At 41.8% G+C, this 20,000-nt stretch overlaps 1 protein-coding gene across 2 annotated transcripts in view; it reads right to left on the reverse strand.

Moving 5' to 3' along the window:
- The window catches only part of LOC143752137 (RALY RNA binding protein like), a 131,463-nt gene that overhangs the window by 55,022 nt on the left and 56,441 nt on the right, over positions 1-20,000 (reverse strand). For both annotated transcript variants that reach the window (XM_077245173.1, XM_077245172.1), the window contains exon 2: positions 2,629-2,891. In XM_077245173.1, coding sequence (XP_077101288.1) covers positions 2,629-2,884 — 256 coding nt within the window. In that variant the 5' untranslated portion in view covers positions 2,885-2,891. The remainder of the gene's footprint in view (positions 1-2,628; positions 2,892-20,000) is intronic.

Raw genomic sequence — 20,000 nt, forward strand, 5'->3', positions numbered from 1 at the left:
GATAGACCCAAGAAAAATCGCAGCAAAGAGGCTTTCAAAACAGGAGACACCTTGCATAGAAAAGAGACTGTACTCTCTGTGTACATACTGGCTGCGATTAAATCCAACTATATCAGGAGGCAGATCAGATCACATGAGCTTCACTGTCTGCACTGCCATTGGTAGTCAACGGATCACACTGATACACATTTGCATAATACTTTATGGATAACTGGCAACAAGCCTAGATGTTGAAAATGTATCTTGAGACTTATTTTTGCATTCTGTTCAATTCTGTTGAACTCCGGCATGCAGCTTTGGAATGCAAAGTAATTTTTTTTTTTTTTTAAACAGGAAAAGAGATTAAAGTCCACATGAAATTACAATTTTACTTCAGTAAAGTGACATTTATTAGTAAAAAAAAAAGATATCCAATTAGAACAAAAGTGTGGGTCGAGTCATTTTTAACGTTGTTTAAAATGAAAAAAAAAAAATGAAACATCTTAAGAACAAATGCACAACAGTATTAAGTAGCACAGCAGTTTTCGACATTGATAATAATAAGAAATGTTTCTTGATCACCAAATCAGCATATTAGAATGATTTCTGAAGGATCATGTGTCACTGAAAATTCAGCTTTGTATGGCAGGAAAAAATACACTTTAAAATATTTTGAAATAGCAAACACAGTGAATTCACTGTGTAAAAAAACATGATATTTGTACTAAAAAGTAAATGTATGGATTTAAAATTGCCTTTTTATGCTCAGTTTAAATAGAAACTGCCTTATTATCATCCATTAGGAATTGATTAGATACTGAAAAGACAGATAGTTGGAGGGAAGTGAATGAAAAATAAGATGGAAAGGATAGTCATTTCGCAAGCGAGTTATTGAATTTTGATGAAAGATTATGACAAAAAAATTTTCCTCAGGCTAATGAATCGTTCACAATAGGACTTGGAACGCATGTTAAGAAAGTACACAGTCCATTTTGATTTCATATTGACTTTAACATCGAATAAAACCCTCATTTAGCAGAAATCCCCAGTTGTGGATCAGTTGCACATGTTTACAGCCTGACCTCCAGCAAATTTTATCTTAGCAGGTTCTCTGTGCTATTCCTAATGAGGGTCCCCTGGCTATATTTTGCATTATGTATAAAATGTTTTCCATTGCAAAAATAAAACCACGTTTTTTAAAAGCAGGTTAAGGGTATAATGAGGATGGAGAGAGAGGTAAGTAATGTGTCAGGCCTCCTGTTTTAATACCGCTGCTCCCAGGAGGTTACAGATATGTGTGTGTTATAGTAGAATTTTATACTCATTTGACAATGAAGGTCCACTGGCTATTGATCACACAAACAATTCTGCACACGCTGGAAAAGATCGAAGTTAGACATGCTGCTTAAAAGAGCCCAGAAATCAAACTCAGAGAAACAAATAACAAAATGGCATTCAATATAATAATTTATTTTCTTTCTCTGTCTGCCATTGGTTGGGAAAACAGACAGCCCCGCCCACAACACTGTCTGTCTGTCTGTCTGTCTGTCTGTCTGTCTGTCTGTCTGTCTGTCTGTCTGTCTGTCTGTCTATCTATCTATCTATCTATCTATCTATCTGTCTGGCTGTCTGGCTGTCTGTCATTTTTAAGCTTGGCCTGCACAATGCTAATTATTTATTTTTACAATAATTGTCAAGCGTAGTGTCAGTTCTGACAGGTCATGTTAGTCAAGCTCTCATCAGTGACTCCTGGCTGATCCACGTCTACCAATAGGAATACAACACCTATCACTGTATACATATATAAGCTTCTTCAGTATTATCAGCAGCTATCGTGTTTCTCAGGAGCTAATTACCCTCCTCCCTCCCCAGCTCCTCCTTCCGACAGTCAGGATTTGGCATTCTGATTCCGCTTTGAATCAGAATAAACTCTCGAATTATGTTGTACTTTAAAATCATGAATTATCTGCATACATTCATGTTGGTTCTGTTCTGTTTACCCTAAGGGGAGTTATTGCTGCTCTCCCTGCTCTTATCCATGCTAGACTGCATGGATGCGTAGGGAGTTCTTGCCCAGAACAGAACCATACCGCCAATCCAAACTGTATGCTAATTGTCGATCTTAATTTACGGTCCTAACAGAAAGGAGGAAATTTAAGTAGAAAAGTAGGTGATTTCAGTCTTTCACATTAGAGATAAATAAATAAATACATATGATCTTGCTTTTTTAAAACACACCACAAGGCCACATTCAGTGAAATCAAGCTACAAATGGTTTACTTACAGTTTTCTCTGCACATTACAGTAAGTTTGGACAGGAGAAATAAGCATCAAAATAATTACACACTTCACCTTTACATTTTTTGTTCCACTGGCATTTATCTTTACAGTAAAACCGCAAGTAAAGGCAATGTCACTTTTACACCACCACAATAACATGTAGCGCAACGCTTGTCTGTCCCATCGACTGTCAAAACACTGAAAAACACTTTGCATGTCCAAGAATCACAAAGCGAAATCAAACGCACTGTGAATCCGCCTAAGGCAACGTGGGCCTCTGTGAGCGCCTGTCAGTCCGCCAGAGTAGAGCAAAAAAAAGTGCTTTGTTGAGCATGGCTACAGCTTTAGTAAAGCAAAAAAGCAACTCACCCAGTGGCTGTCCTGCAATAATCCTGGTGTTCTCGCCTGCCACAGCCGCCCGTGCGTTCCTTTCACTCATGTATTGGACGAAAGCGTAACCCTTGTGCACCGAACAGCCCACGATCTTGCCGTACTTGGCGAAGATGACCTCGATGTCGCCCTTCTTCACAATGGCAGTGTTGAGGTTGCCGATAAAGACCCGTGAGTTGAGGGAGCGTGGGTCGTTCTTGTTAGTGACATTGCTGGTCTGACTCTTGCCGGTCATTCTTCTCCTGTGGAGCAGAGACATGATGGGGACGACATCAACCACACCTCATATATTGCTGGACTGTCTTGAGGACAGAAAAAGGTGGTTATAGGGATGCACGATATATCGGCCACCATATCGGTATAGGCTGATAAATGTTCATTTTTAATGTTATCGGCCTGATAAGAAAATTTTGCCGATACATTAAAGCCGATAAATAATGGATTATTTCCGTCAGCTGAGACTCTTCAGATGTTCACTGTTTGCCATCATGGTTTTAAATGGCTTGAAATATGATTGGAATCACTTCAAAAAAGGAAAATACAGTGCAACATGTGCTGTCATTTAGGCTACATTCAATTATAATGAGAACAGTATAGTTGTGTGCTTGGGACATGGACACTTTCACTTAATGGTGAGACTTTTGTTTTTGTAAACAGGTTCTCAAAAATTATATAAAATATTGGATTTAGATTTATCGGCCAATATATCAGTTATCGGAATCGACTAAATTTTGATATCAGTGCATCCCAAGGTGGTTGTCAAATAACTTTCTCCAACTTAATAAAGACAAAACTAAAATAATTATATTTGGTCCCCCGTAATTAAGAAACGGTCTAATCAACGAGCTCGGTAATCATTTCCCTTCAATTAGAATTAGTAAGAAACCTTGGTGTCATTCTGGACTCAGAATTTTGCTTAAACCAAGCTAATTAATTATGTTGTTAAGAATAGTTTTTATCAATAACAAATTAATTCTAAACTTAAAACATTTCTGTCTTTACAAGAATTGGAGAAGGTTAAATTACTTCACATCTAGACTATTGTAATTCACTTTTTTTGGTCTTCCACATTCATACTTTCAGATGGTTCAAAATGCAACTGAAAGGCTGTTGACTATAGGGCAAAGAGATATGATCATGTCATCCCAATTTTAGGTGTCCCTTTTGGAATCCAAGTTAAGATTTTGTAGTTTGTTTTTAAAGCTCCTTATGACCAAGCTCCATCTTATCTTAAATATCTTCTTATCTCCTATACATCTACAGTAGTAGTAGACCTTTAGTATCTAGAAGCTGCCACTTGCATCTTTACTCACAGGCGTTTTAAGTATTCTATATATTGTTTTATATTTTTATTGTATTTCATTCTTATTTCTGTTCAGCTTTGATGTTTTTAAATGTGCTATAAGTAGCCAACTATACTATACTATACTATACTATACTATACTATACTATACTATACTATACTATATACATTAAATTAAATTAATTACTGCTTTTGTCAGTTATTCCACTGCAGGATGCTTCTGCATGGTCTTAAAGTCATTGTTTTATGCAAATTAATTATTTGCACTTCAGCCACACACAAAAAAACTATTATAATAGTACGATTATCCACCAAAAAGTTAAACAAACTTTCTAAAAACTCTCCAAAAGCACTTGCAATGCATGCTACGTCCCTGACTCAACCTTCACATTTTATCATCATAAAGATTTTAGGATAAGATACTGTATTGTTTTCTTATCATGATTAAAGAACAGCTATTGGAGCGATAACAATAATTAAATTGCTGTTTTATGGTATATAGCCAACAGACTTGTTCCTCCTGTCAGTGCCAGACCATAACCATGATTTTTAACTTCCAGGCCGCCCAGCACACTGAATATGTGAGAATATGAGTGAGTGCTGTTGTGTTCTTGAGAGATGTGTGTTTATTTGTGTTCGTGTCTATAAATGTGAGAATATGATCACGCTGATGTGAAGGCGAGAAAGCGAGTGCCATGCGGATGAGAGAGAGAGATGAGAGTAAATGAAGGCCTTAGGTTTATGCAGGCTCTGTATGACACACTGAACACACAGTTAGTCTTCACATCAGAGAACAGCAGCAAGATCCTCCCATTGGGTGTCATCCAACTCCCCTTCACGAACACACACACATTTAGAGACAGTGACTGCTATTGTCTGAGACAGAGATGCATTATGTTCTGTCTCTCACGCTGTCAACGACCTACTCTCACAAGACAGCAAGAATGAACACGCAGCTCCACGGAGGCACTAGTGAGACAGTGTGTCTGAATCAAACGAGCTGACCGAATACGACACATTGAGAAGTCCAAATATATACTTGATATTTGTTGAACAGCAGGAGTGTAGAGTTTTGGCTCTGATGGGTCGTTAACACTGACAGTGATTTTAATCGCTGGAAGTCAGAAGATCAATATACTGTTGGTCACTAGTAGGCATTACTTCAAGCATTACTAGACTTCAAGAGGCACGCTAGTGGCTGCAGTCTTAAGCATCCTTGTTAACATGTGCGCCTCCCACGCCGGAGACCCCAGTTTGAATCCCACTCAGAGCGAGTCAAGTAGGACTGGTTATATCTGGTGCCGTGACCCGGATTGGAGTGAGGTTTAGGGGGGTGAGTGTAATGGACGTAGGCCAGTTAGAGTTGTGCGTGTAAACCTAACTCCCCTGACCTCAAGAAGCACGTTAGCGGCTGTGGTCTTTAGTGTCCTTGTTAGCACATTGATTGTAATGTTGTATCAGGGAATCTCTCCTCAACCACCACCAGTGTGCAGCATCCACTTGGATGATTCGACGGCAGCCACAGTACAACGGCGCCAGTTGCTCACCACAAGCCAACTATAGGTGGGGAGGAGAGAGAGTGATAGAGACAAATCAATGTAAGGGGATTATTAGTAGGCCATGATTGGCAAGAGTGAATTCACAGGTGAATCTATGTTAAGGTTGAAGTGAATTTTGCCAATCGAATCAATGTTGATATTGCAATGTCTTGCTTTTACAATACCTTGTTACGGCCAATTCACACTGCACCGACAGACGCAGACCAGCGCCGACAGTCTCCACACCAGATTACAGCACGTCAATTCTCAGGCATTCTAATTCAGCATGTTCAGTCAGAAAAAACAAGCTCCGACACACGCCAACAGACTCCGACAGGGGTAACACACTGATCCAACAAAACCCGACAAAGTATCTGTTGGCGTCTGTTGGTGGAGTAAGATTTGGGTTTTTAAATGTCAACGTTCATGTATTTTGCTAACATTTCTACAACCATTTAGCTACTATATTTCAGCATTAGAAGATGGTCAAGTGTCAGCTGGGTAAGCCAGAATTTCCCTTACCACAGAGGTAAGGTCAAACGTGAGGCATATTTGCAAAATAACCACCAGGTAGTGCAATGTCAGTGTTATTTTAGTATTTGAATTAGCTGTTTTTTTTATATATATATTATGATATATCAGACTTCAGATGCAAAAGCCTCTAAGTCTGTCTAAAGTTTTTGTTTAATATAAACATTTTTTATCAGGCTCCTATGTATAGGTTTCTACCCAAGTACCGGCATTTCTGAATGGGCTGAGGCTGGGATTTAGTGAGTTTGAAGTGAAGTATTTGTATATATATTAGTGGTGGGCCGTTATCGGCGTTAACGTGCTGCGTTAACGTGAGACTCTTATCGGGCGACAAAAAAAATATCGCCGTTAATCTATTCTCAAAGTTGGGTTGGGATCTTTTTCGAATATCGTTATATTTTCGCGCAATTCCATGTGTAGCCTAGTATATTTGACATAATTGACGCCGCGCCTACTGTCACAGATCGCGCAGCAGAGTATTTTCCTGTCAGGGACACATGGTGTATACTTTTACATGTTACGTTGGGCGACGTTCCTCTCGTTACTTTATTTTAATGCAATTACATGTTGTTAAATGAGTTTATTCCAAGCGCGCGGTATCTTTTTATGGGCATGAGCGATATGTTCAATTTACAAATGAATCACTCTTTTGAGTCGATTCTGTTCAAAGACTGTTCAAAGACTGTTCAAAGACAATGATCTGTTCAGTTCCTCACACACTGAATCGCCTGAAGCGCGTTCAATCACACTCGACTCGGATTCGTAACAGGAAGATTTAAAAAACATCAAGAGCGTTGGATGAAGTGGCCGTGGATCAACAATTTAGTCTAGTGAAAGCAAATCTGCAAATGCATCATATTTTTGCCAGCTGTCTGTGAATGATTTCACAGGACGATACATTAGATTTCATTTCATTCAGGTAATACATTTTACATTTTTTGGACATATACATTAATTTATAGGCTACAAAAAAACGCTTCAGAGCGTCGGCACACTGGCAGAGGTTATCAGGTTAAATAAGCTACCATTGTGTACAGTTTATGAATTGAAAAACCCGCCATCCCGGGGTAATGTGTGTGTATTGCGCAGGGGCATATTCAAAAGAATAGTTTACATTGATTGAAAACTAATTTGTTTAAAAAGGAGGAGGCTATTGCCGGTAAAGACAGGTTCACATAAAATCATTATGACATATGACATTATTTTATATTATCCAATTAGCCTACTACGTCAAAAAAAAAGGCGAAAACATGTTACTTGTTCAATTAATAAACAGTTTGTTTGATGACAAATCGCTAAAGATGAAATTGGCCTCCCTTTCTGTCATTGTGAGTGTGCGATTTTTCCCCCCGAACGATATTCGACTTTTGCTCCTCTATTGTCGAATGGCATTTTTGGCAGAAATTCAAATCCCTACGCGAGGCGAACTATTCTCAAAGACTTACTTATGTCTCTTATTTGAGACAAAGACGTCATTATTTGGGTAGCACACATATTCTGAATGCCTTCTGCAGAATTCAAATGAGCCATTTTAATCTAGATTAATCTAGATTAATTCCAAGATTACAGTGAGATTAATCTAGATTAAAAAAATTAATCTATGCCCACCTCTAATATATATATATATATATATTTAATAATCAATCTAATTTTCTAATTTAAATTAGATTGATCACTTTTGAAATAGCACACTCCTGAAAACCATTTTTTACATTTTGATTGTAATACTCAATGTACTAACCCAGAAATCGAGCTCAATGTGAACCTGATGTTGCGGTTATGCTGTTGCCCTGCTTTTGAGTCTGGATTGAAACAGACTGAAAACGCACAAAAAGTCGTGTCATGTCTTGAAACAGGCCGAAAACACACAAAAAGTCGTGTCATGTCAAGGTAGTATACCAGAACACCAAACGACACAAGTATTTTTTGTCAACGTCTTCAAGCGCCTGTTAGAATTTAAAGCTCTCAACTGTCACTTAGAAATGAAGATTAGATTTATTTATCATGGGGACCAAATGCTTGAATAATGAATCCAATACTCTGTAAATAGGATTAGTTACCAAGGTTACCTGCATTCTGGGAATGGTGCTGGCTGAAGGCTCACATATTCAAATGCACTCTGACACGCTCGCAGACACACTCGTGCTCTCATGTGTGCAGTCATTCATGGACACAGAAATTGGAATAGTGAAGTATGCCCTCTTGTAATTTCCCAAGCCACAATGTGTCCAAGGGATCATGCCATGAATACAGCAAAAAGCTCTTTTATGCTGGACAGAACTCAATTTGGTGAACAGACCTGCACTACCTGTACATTCCTATTTTTCTCTCACTCTCTTCAACTTTATCTCTTTCAATTCTGCACACAGGAAAGAAAAATATAATTATCTCAGTTGTTTTTCTTACAAAGCCATGAGAATAAATGGACATCAGGGGACCTTGGATGTCTCTTGGATTTGATCACAGTAGGATCTCAACCTCGAGGTCATCATGACTTAAGATGTCATGTGGGTTTTGCTCACAATAACGTCAACATCTCCTGCTCATATATTTCTCCTGAGAAAAAGATTTCACAGCAGATTTAACAGATCTCAACAATCGGCTCAGATACCAAAATCTGCAGTCAAAAAAAGCCATAACTACACATTTCAAAAGTTTGGGGTCGACAAGATTTTTAAATGGTTTTATAAAAACAGTAATATTGTGAAATATTATTACAATTTAAAGTTACTGTTTCATATTTTAATATATTGTAAAATGTAATTTCTTCCTGTGATCAAAGCTGAATTTTCAGCATCATTACTTCAGTCTTCAGTGTCACATGATCTTTCAGAAATCATTCTAATATGCTGATTTGATGCTCAAGAAACCAAGATAAAAAAATTCCAGGATTCTTTAATGAATAGAAAGTTCAAAAGAACAACTTTTATTTAAGATAGAATTTTTGAATAATTGAAGATGGTGTCTTTACAGTCACTTTTGATCAATTGTTGCGTCTTAACTAAATAGATCTATTAATTTCTTTCCAAATAATAATTTATATATATAACCGACCCCCTTTAGAAGACTTTGAATATATAGTGCACAAGTATGTTGGAAAACGTTTATGGTACTTCAATGGTGCCTTTTGTTTACTCTTTATTTCAATAGTCCACTTTAGATATTCTACTATAAGCAAAGTCCCTTTAAGGCAAGTCATTTCACTCGGCGGCCATCTTTGATATATTACACTAATTAGATACATTTATATACAGCCTTCTCTTTTATTAACATTACTCTCTGTTGTCAGTGTTTATTTGTTTGGATACAAACACTGTACACGCTGCGTCTTAACGGTTGTTGGTATCAGAGCATGTTTATGAGTACGAGTACATGAGCGCAGTATCGGGCCTGATACAAGATACTAGTATCGGTGCATGCCTAATTTTTTACTATGAGTGACGACATGCTGACCGTTCCAAGATGGCGGGAGCGCCGACGTGTCTGGAGCGGTCATGGTGTATATATATATACATATACTATGGTAGCTACAGTGACGCAAGGACTTTTTCAATTGGCGCTTGGCTCTTTTATTTAGAAGATGGGACTTTTCCACATTACACTTTCTTCCATTCATAATAATCTGACTGCTTTGTATATCTAAAGTCTTTGCTATAAGTAACTTTGCAACTACATGTCAACTAACTCTCATTAGAGTATTAGTAAACTGTTAGGGTTTGGGTTAGTAGCTGACATGTACTTGCAAAGTTACTTAGCATATAGTTAGTAGAAAGTCTAAAGTGAGCTATTGAGATACACTTTTTTGAAGCTTGACAAGTTCCCATTTATTTCTGTTATATGGTTAAATAAGCTTATTTCGGTGATCCATGAAGGACAGAGTCATACAGGTTTGAAAGGACATGAAGGTGGGTAAATAACGACAGGATTTTCATTTTCACGTGAAATTCCTTATAGGTTTCCTGCACTAGGAAACCTTTGAGCAACTGCATTCTCCTTTGGGTATGCAGCTCTCGTGGGTTTCATGGACGATAAATTGCGACTGAATCTGAAAAAGCACTTTGACAGAGAACAAGTGCTGTAATAAACAATAGCAAATATACAAGCTCTGTACGGCCTGTCCCCTTAAGAACATTCCTGTGACTGATGTCCAGACCCAATTACAGTGCCGTGAGGTTAGCGCTTTTACACCACCTCGATCTTTCAGAAGGACAGAGGCCTCCTCCGCTCGGAAAATCAGCAGCCTGTTATTTAGAGCCTTTGCACTGGCACCTATATTGATGATACTGGACAGGGAGGAGAGAACATTGACAAATCAGCAAAGATGTGTTAAATTGCCCCTCTTATCAGATAAATCTCTTGTGCGGAGCGTTTGTAGTGATCGTCCGGCATCTGCCAGCTGAACTCTCGCTGGCCTACGTTTTACGGCAGCTGTTTGCGGGATTCTCTATTTTACTCAAGTTATTCTGATTTTATGGGGGATTTGATCACACATCTACAAAAAAGAAAAACCCTGAATGAGTTCACTAAAGGGTGAAGCCCCTAAACCATTGCACCCCTTATTCATGCAACATTTCGGTGAAAAACTTAACATCTAATTCACTAATCACCCGCAATCCAGTGTCGCCAGTCATCATGTGCGCTGATGTAACGCTGCACAGTGGCTATTTAATTGGAGCATACTGTATTTAGTGCATAAAAATAAAGGCATCATTTAAGCCAAATTTTACTGTCAACATACTTTTGGTTTAAGGTATTAGCTGAATAAATTAACATGTATTCAAAGGACATGAGGCGTCTTATGTTATTTATTGCAACACCCCTATTTTAACCTTCATGATATTCTTGCAACACAGATGCAGAAAAGTATAGATCATACAAGACATTTTTCAAAGATGCTCTTTTCCATAAAACAAAAAATGCACAGGTTTAAAAACAAATAAATAAATATTTAAATACATTTTGGATTCTGTGCTGTGCAGATGGTGAGTAGTTTGGGATTTTTTTGTTTACATATTTTTTGTTTTGTATTATGGATTACATTAATAATAATAATAATAATAATAAAAAGCAGCAACATTAATAATATACAATTATATTATAAAAATTATGATATAATAATTAATAATAGTAATTTGCAAAAAAAATAATAATAACAATACAGCAATTACTTTTTTGTTTTATGAAATCTAATTTAAAACAGTAACTATGTGTGTGTGTGTGTGTGTGTGTGTGTGTGTGTGTGTGTGCGTGCGTGCGTGCGTGCGTGCGTGCGTGCGTGTGTGTGTTGCATTTATCATGTTTTTCATGCATTTTTGTTGTATGGAAAAAAACAGGTTTATATATATTCATTCATTTGTTTATATATTTGACCAGGATTTGAACACAGGCCCTTTTGCATGCAACCTGAAAAAAAACCTTCCAACACTATAGTAATTTTTTCACCCTTTTTTCTTTTGGTCTTATCTCGCCGAGATCACCAAGTGAGTCAGAACTGCTACTGATGCCCCCTCAAAAAGACAGGTGCGTGACGCTCCTGTGTGTGTGTAGTGTTAGTATATAAAGCGCACACTGCAGGGGCCCTTAACGGTACAGTAACAGCACGTCTGGATCTGAGTGCAGGCAGCTCATGAACTACAAAAGATCAGGATTTAAGCTGAAAAACCTCCACGCTCTGTGAGCTCATTAAGAGACTGTGTGATTTCCAACTCAGTGAATGTGTGTGTGGCTCTGCCGAGACCCTGCCGTGCAACACTAGACCACTGAGACAGCAATCAGCCTGAACGGCCCCTCAAATCACACGCAAAGACACCTCGTGTGATAGTCTAACACACACCGACTGCACACAGAGCAGAGTCACGAGGTTAAAACCAGACACCCCGGGTGCTTCCTCAAACTTCCAGTGCTTTGAGTCATGATCACTCTGGCAGGAATACCCATAATGCCACGGTGTAGAGAGATGTGTGTGTATGACAGATTAGGTATCACTCTGTGAATAAAATGTGCTGTCTTGCTACCACAGCATAACAAAGACTTAGCGCATGAATATTACATTGATTAAACAAACATTTTTAATTTTATATTTTACAGTTTTTTTATTTTTATAAAGAAACTTGGATTTACTGAGCCGGAGAGTTGGTCTGTAGTTTTGAAATGAGTACAGTATTTATTTAATTTAAAACTCACAAATAATTAATAATTTATTATTATTCATTTTATTACCTTAATATTATATAAGTTGTGTGTGAGTGTGTTTTATTAAACACAGATCAGCATACATTTCTAGAAATATTTTCATATTAATATTAAAAATAAAGTATACAATTGTAATAGGACATTAAAGGTAGGGTAGGCAATGTGTTTCTAAAACACTTTTTGCCAAATTTGTTTCAACTGTCTTTATATACCAATACATATCTAAAATGTAAGTACTCTGAAAAGGAGTTTATAAGAATAGAGTGTCTGTAGTCCTCTCAGGGCTGCAATAAACACAGCTAATTATTCCATTCGGACTGAGTCCTCTGATTGACTGGGTGACTGTCACTCTCCCTCGTTGCTATGACTACCAGCCCTTCTGCAACAGGAGCTGCCCACATGCACGTACTCGGTTGACTCGCTCATTTCGGAAGAGGAGAGGCGTGTGCCGACCGCAAGCCACGAAGTCTCACAATTATGGCAGAGAAAGAGCAGTCAAAAAGGTATTTTATTACCTGTGATTCTGACATGATGTCACTCAAACGCACTGCGCTCCTCTCCGCTCCGCACTGGTAAACGCGTCCTCCAGCTGAGCAGTTGGCATTGCGCGTTCAAGTGTTTTGGGGGCGTGGCTTTGGAATGAGCTCAGAAGGAAGGGGGTGGGAGTTTCTTTGTTGGATACTTTCAAAATCCAGCAGTTTTCTGGTAGTTTCTCAGACTTGCCTACCCTACCTAAAATTTTCAACATAAAGCCATTGAATGTGCATCTGTCTAGACCTTTAATTTTCTCTTAAATAAAAATAGTTTGGGTGTAACACTGCAGACGAGAGTTACAGTAAATGAACGAGTTGAGGGAGGTTTACTCAAACAGAGGACTGAGGAGAGAGGTGAGTATTCACAGAGGAGCATAAACAGGTGAACTCGAACAGGATTGTAAATTTAATATCTAGCTGACCCCCCAGCGTGAGTTTAAGGGGACCGTTATTTTATAACGTATCACCTTATTATTATTATAAACCTTTATAACGATTATGTTAGCCGATCTATAATGCCCAATGGGTGCAGCCGTATTAGTTTGCATCGCAATTCAGAGAATTGCATGTGTCGGATTTACAACTTCTCCCGAAATACATGAAAGTAAAGTGAAGTGCGAGAAGAATAGAGTAAATTTACCTAATACCTACACAGTGTGTATCTGATTTGAATAAAAGACGTCGTCAATTTATAGAGTCTGTATGATGCACTGAACGCCTCAAAGGATTAAACAAGAAATCTTCTTAGGCCAGATATAAACTTCAGACTCATCTTAGAGATAAATAAGATCTCCAACATTAACAGGCTGGGGAATTCAAGGAAAAATACAAACACAGTTCATTAAACATCCACTTAACAACTTAGAGTCCATTCGATAATAACAAAAGGCTTTCGATTCCCTTTCAATCATAATTCACATGCATAGCAGAACAGAGAGATCACTGGCCAACAGGATCAATTCTTCAAACAGATCAGTTCATCCAACAAGTAAGTTCAATCAAACTCGTAAGTTCCTTTCACAGAAGAACCACTTAGTTTAGTCCATTGATATAAATGTTTGCAGCATGGGAAAGTCTGTAAATCTTGAACACAAAGCAAAAATAAAAGAGTCCTATAGTTGCCTAAACGAAGGCCAGACATTGACTGACTTACTAATATTTGAGGGGGATTTTATCGAGTGCACTCATTCAATCCCACAATGCACCGCAATAACGAGTGTACAACCGATGTATGCTCAACGGCTAGAGGATACCCATAATGCACTGTGATGCTCTTGCCGAATGAATTCCTGCGTCTCGCTAGAAGATGGCGCCCGCAGGTAAACCATCCATCATCCATTCTCCAAACCACTGGTCCAATGTGGGTATAGTGTAATATCATACAGACATAAATTCTTTTAAAATTGATAATTAAACTGTTTAATTAAGGTTTATACATGCTAGTTTCCATTACAGAGTTCAAGATAAATCGTTTTATTACTACTGGAGCTGCCAGTTTGCTACGTTTCAAATGATTATTAAACAGCAAGCACAAACTATGCAAAAGCGTCCGCTCATTTTCATCCACTCCTTCAAGTGGATTATATTAGTGGAGTAATGTAGGGAACAGTGTGAATGAGGGTCTAGGGGGAGATTTCGAACATAGCCTGGCTCTCTAATCCCTCCTAAGATTTGTGTTAATAAATCAAAATTGTATCTGTGCATTTCATTTTGTTTATGATTGCAGTGGAATGAAAAGTGCACCGTGGAAATGCAACACAGAGGTGGAGAGCTGTCTGTGCCAGAGAACATTGCCACTATCGCTTTCCTTCACTGTTGACAGACACTCAGCAAGATGCCAGTGTATTACATACATCCCTGTCGCAAGCTATTTCATAAACTGCTGGGGACAATATTGTCAGCACAAGCTCTTACCATTCCCAGCATAAATTATGTCTAAGGTAACATAGGTAAATAGGATAATTCTAGCTCAAAAATCTGATTGTGGCTGAAATACAGTAAAATGCTGAAAAAAGTACACAGAGCTGTAACTGCACATCAGCTGACTTCTATAATAATTAATAAGACAAGCATCACTATTAGTATTGGCCATACTTGGGGAACTTAGAAAACGTCTCGGTTACGTATGTAACCCTAGTTCCCTGATAGGGAACGAGACGCTGCGTCAAACGCTGCGGGAACGCCCCTGCGTTGTGCGTCATGAAGCACGTATGGAATCAGCCCAATGGAGAGATGAAACGTCATAGGCGGGTGACGTCATCGACCAGGAAACTATAAAGCACCCCAAAAACACAAGCGCATTAGCTTCTGATAGGCTTGAAGGAAGCGCTAACGGGAGTGCCGGGAGTATGGCGGAGCGACGCAGCGTCTCGTTCCCTATCAGGGAACTAGGGTTACATACGTAACCGAGACGTTCCCTTTCAAGGGAACTTCGAGCTGCGTCAAACGCTGCGGGAACGCGAATACCCACGTCGCCATAGGACCAAATGACCGTCATGTGAGACTAGCGCACAGAGGACGAGAGCACCTGTGCCCCAGGGGTAGAGCTTAAGTCTAGGTCATAGAACTTAATAAAAGTATGCGGTGAAGACCATCCAGCCGCATCACAAACATCACTCAGGGAAACCCCCGACAAAAGAGCTTTAGAAGCAGCCATACTCCTGGTAGAGTGAGCTCGGACAACCAAAGGTGAAGGCTGGCCAGCCGACTCATAAGCAAGTGAGATAGCCTCAACCACCCACTTGCTCATTCTCTGTTTAGACGCCGGACACCCTTTCCTGGGTGGCCCGAAACATACAAAAAGTTGTTCTGATTTCCTCCACAGGGCAGCTCTGTGGACATAAGCGTCTAATGCCCTAACAGGGCAGAGTGAATTAAGTTTCTCCTGGTCCGATGACATAAATGGAGGAGGACAGAAAGCCTGCAGAACCGTAGGTCTAACAATATTAGTAGGAACCTTAGGAACGTAACCTGGTCTAGGATGCAGAAAAGCTTTAACCATGCCAGGTGCAAATTCCAGGCACGAGGGTGAAACCGACAGAGCCTGCAAATCTCCGATTCTTTTTAGTGAAGAGATAGCAAGCAAAAAGATAGTCTTAAAAGTGAGAAACTTCTCGGGAACTTCTTCGATAGGTTCAAAAGGAGCTAGGGAAAGACCTTCTAATACAATGGCCAGATCCCAAGTCGGCACCCTCGTACGAACTGCTGGCCTCAGCCTCAAAGTGCCACGGAGGAAACGAGTTATAAGCGGGTGTCTCCCAAGAGAAACTCCACTGAAAGGGACGTGGTAAGCAGCTAGTGCCGCCACATACACCTTTAGTGTGGAGGGGGATAACCCTGTGGAGAAGCGCTCCTGCAGGAATTCCAGCACTGCACCCACTGGGCAGTTAACTGGGTCCTGCAGGTGTTCTCCACACCAAGAAGTGAAAAGTTTCCACTTCAAGGCATAAAGCTTCCTCGTGGATGGAGCTCTGGAGTTAAGAATGGTCTCAACAACCTCGGTTGAGAGACCGGAGTCTATGAGCTGGGCCCCCTCAGAGGCCAAGCCCACAGTTTCCACAATTCTGGGCGGGGGTGAAGTATCGTGCCCCCCGCCTGGGAGAGTAGATCCCTCCTGACCGGGAGCTCCAAAGGAGAACCGTCCAGGAGAGAAATCAGGTCCGCAAACCATACTCGGGCCGGCCAGAACGGGGCTACTAGTAGTAGACTGACCCCGTCCCGGCGGACCCTCTCCAGAACTCCTGGTAACAGAGCAATCGGGGGAAAGGCGTACAGACGTGACCTCGGCCACGGCTGCACCATAGCATCCAACCCCAGGGGGGCTGGAAGAGTGATGGAGAACCACCGATGACAATGAGTGGTCTCCTTGGAAGCGAATAGGTCCACCTCGGCGCGACCGAAACTCAACCAAAGGAGCTCCACCACCTCGGGGTGGAGTCTCCATTCCCCTGGCCTCGGCCCCTGCCTCGACAGGGAGTCTGCTACCACATTCAAATACCCAGGGAGATACATTGCTCTCAGAGATAGTAGCTTCCCTTGGGACCACAGGAGGATCTGACGGGCCAACTTGTAAAGCCGGCGAGACCGCAGGCCCCCCTGATGATTTATATAAGAGACCACCGACGTGTTGTCTGATTGAACTAACACATGATGGCCTCTCAGGTCTGTTAGGAAGTGTTTCAGAGCCTGAAACACAGCCAACATCTCTAGACAATTTATGTGCCACGAAAGATGATGATCCTGCCACAGACCTTGGGCTGGGCGACCACTCATGACCGCCCCCCACCCTGTGAGGGAAGCATCCGTCGTTAGCGTTATGCGACGACAAAGAGCCCCCAGCACAGGACCTTTGGATAGGAACCAAGTTTCTCTCCACATGACCAGAGCACGAAGGCAGCGCCGCGTGACTTTGAACGTGCGGAGCGGATTTCCCCTCGGGGAGAATCCCTTGGTCCTGAGCCACCACTGTAGCGGTCTCATGTACAACAGGCCGCAAGGTATAACGTTGGACGCTGCTGCCATCAGACCCAACAGTCTCTGAAACTGCTTGACAGTGAGTAGCTGGCCTAGCTTCACTTGTTTCACAGCTGAGAGAATCGAAGCGATGCGGGTCGGAGAGAGTCGCGCCCGCATCGATACCGAATCCCAAACGACACCCAGAAAAGTGGTCTTCTGGGAAGGAGATAATACACTTTTCTTTGCGTTCAGCCTCAACCCCAACTTTCTGATATGAGCGAGGACGACATCTCGATGCCGAACCGCCATCTGCTCGGTCTGAGCTAAAATCAACCAATCGTCGATGTAATTGAGAATACGAATGCCCTGAAGCCTCAGAGGCACTAGTGCTGCATCCATGCATTTCGTGAAAGTGCGGGGAGATAAAGCTAGGCCAAACGGAAGAACCCTGTACTGGTACGCCTCGCCCCCGAAGGCGAACCTCAGGAACTTCCTGTGTTGTGGAAGGATGGACACATGGAAGTATGCGTCCTTCAGATCTATCGTGACAAACCAGTCCTCGGACCTGATTTGAGACACGATCTGCTTGATAGTGAGCATCTTGAATTTTAGCTTCCCTACCGAGCGATTCAATATGCGCAGGTCTAAAATTGGACGCAACCCCCCATCCTTCTTTGGAACGATGAAATATCGGCTGTAATAACCTGACTCCAAACTGGGAGGAGGAACCCGTTCTATAGCCTCTTTTTGAAGGAGCGTTTTCACCTCTTGTTCCAATACCAGAGCCTGCTCGGGGCCCACCACTGTGTGCAGAACCCCTCTGAATTTTGGTGGACGACACCTGAACTGGATAGCATAACCCTTTTCTACTGTCTGCAGGACCCAATGAGATATTTTTGGAAGGCTTTTCCACTCTGCCAGAAATTCTACTAAGGGTACCAGCCTCTCGAGACTGGCCTCTGGTGTAACTTGAGCAGCAGACGCAGCGCCCTGTAACGGCGCACCGGCAGGGAACAACTGGTCTGACCGCTCTGAGACCCTCCTCAGAGGGAGCGAGCGTCCCTCGGGAAAGCGCTCGCTGGGATCGTCTGTGCCCCGGCATAAAGGCGGGGTTGGCAGAACGAGCCCCTGAGGGCACCGAGGAGGAATGGGCACCGTAAAAAGAGGTGAACACCTTTCCGCCTCGGTGGGGACCACCCTCAGCATCCTGAACGGCTTGGCGTCAGGACTTCTTCTTAGCCGAAGCCTTCTTAGCCAATATAACTGTCCTCAGATCAGTTCTACTGGGAGAAGGCTTCGGCTGAGAGTGTCGCGGCTGAGCCCACTGTCCAGCAGGGGGAGCACGAGACGCGACACTCTGCCTCTGCTGCGCTCTATGTGATGAGCTCGAAGACGGCCGGGGCTGCTCCCGCCCAGCAGCCCCAGGGACATGAACTTTAAGGGGAAGAAACTTTTTAAAAGCTGCAGTTTGTTTCTTTTCTTCTTGGAATTTATCGATAACTGAATTCACAGCATCACCAAACAACCCCATGGGAGAAAGAGGAGCATCTAAAAGAAAAGCTTTTTCTCTCTCTTTAATATTAGTCTGATTTAACCACAAATGTCTTTCTGCGGCCACCAGAGCTGCCATAGAACGACCCATTAATTTGGCCGATTCTCTGGTGGCACGCAGGGATAAATCAGCAGCCTGACGCAGTTCGCGAACTACGTCAGTACTGACCTCCTCACTCTCACTCATGTCCCTTAGCAGATCAGCCTGGTATGCCTGCAAGATTGACATAGTATGCAGACATGACGCAGCCTGACCTGCTGCCGAATATGCTTTACCCACCAAAGCCGAAGTGTTTCTTAAAGGCTTGGTGGGTAATGCCGGTGCCTTAAAAGATGATGCTGCTTCGGGGGAGAGATGGCTCGCAAGCGTCTCTTCCACACGAGGCAACGCACCATAACCATGAGCCTTGGCTCCCATAATATTAGCGTATGTTGAAGTCTGGGGACTAAACACTCTATATGACACCGGTTTTCTCCATGATTTCGACACCTCGGTGTGGAGATCATGGAAAAACGGCAGGCACCGGCGTGGAGGCTGCACACGTGACGGCAAAAATCTCTCATCCAACTTTGATTTAGAAACAGACTCCTGTCTAGTCACTGGCCATTCAATATTAAGTTTTTCAACAGCTCTTGTTAACACCTCCATAAGCTCATCACTCTCAGGAGTGTGGGGTGGCGAATCCTCCACATCTCCCTCAACACTAACAACATCAAGTTCCTCAGAACTGGATAGCATTGGTGCCTCAGCCCGAGCGGAAGAAACCGCAGCGCGTGCTTCCGAACCCGGGACTGAGGCACTGGATCTCACAGGTGAAGGGAGAGATAAGGCAGAGCCCGTCTCAAACCCCGCTGTGAGATCCATCTGCGATCCCCACGATAAGCGCCGCCGCTCTGCCTCGGCAGAAGCGGGACCCGAACCGCGGGGAGCGCGCACCGAACCGCTCTCCTCAAAGAGCGACCGGCGGGAGCGGAGCGTCCTTAACGGCAAACGCTCGCAATGCTCACAGTCTGCTCCCTAAACTGGGCATGCTGAACTCCCAAACAAACAACACAAAGATCATGTGTATCCCCGCTCGTTAAATAACGCGAGCAGGGAGGAACACACTTTCTAAACTGCTGTTCGTCCGCCATAATCTCTCAATATATATATATATAGGGATAAATTGTTTGTGTGGTGCAGGGTATGTAAGACAGACAATATCACACAGGGACAGATTCACATGTAGCGCGACTGAAAGCACAGAA

The sequence above is a fragment of the Siphateles boraxobius genome, unplaced genomic scaffold (genome assembly GCF_051911475.1).
Source record: "Siphateles boraxobius isolate OS27281-9 unplaced genomic scaffold, OSU_SipBor_1 26, whole genome shotgun sequence".
NCBI lineage: Eukaryota > Metazoa > Chordata > Actinopteri > Cypriniformes > Leuciscidae > Siphateles > Siphateles boraxobius.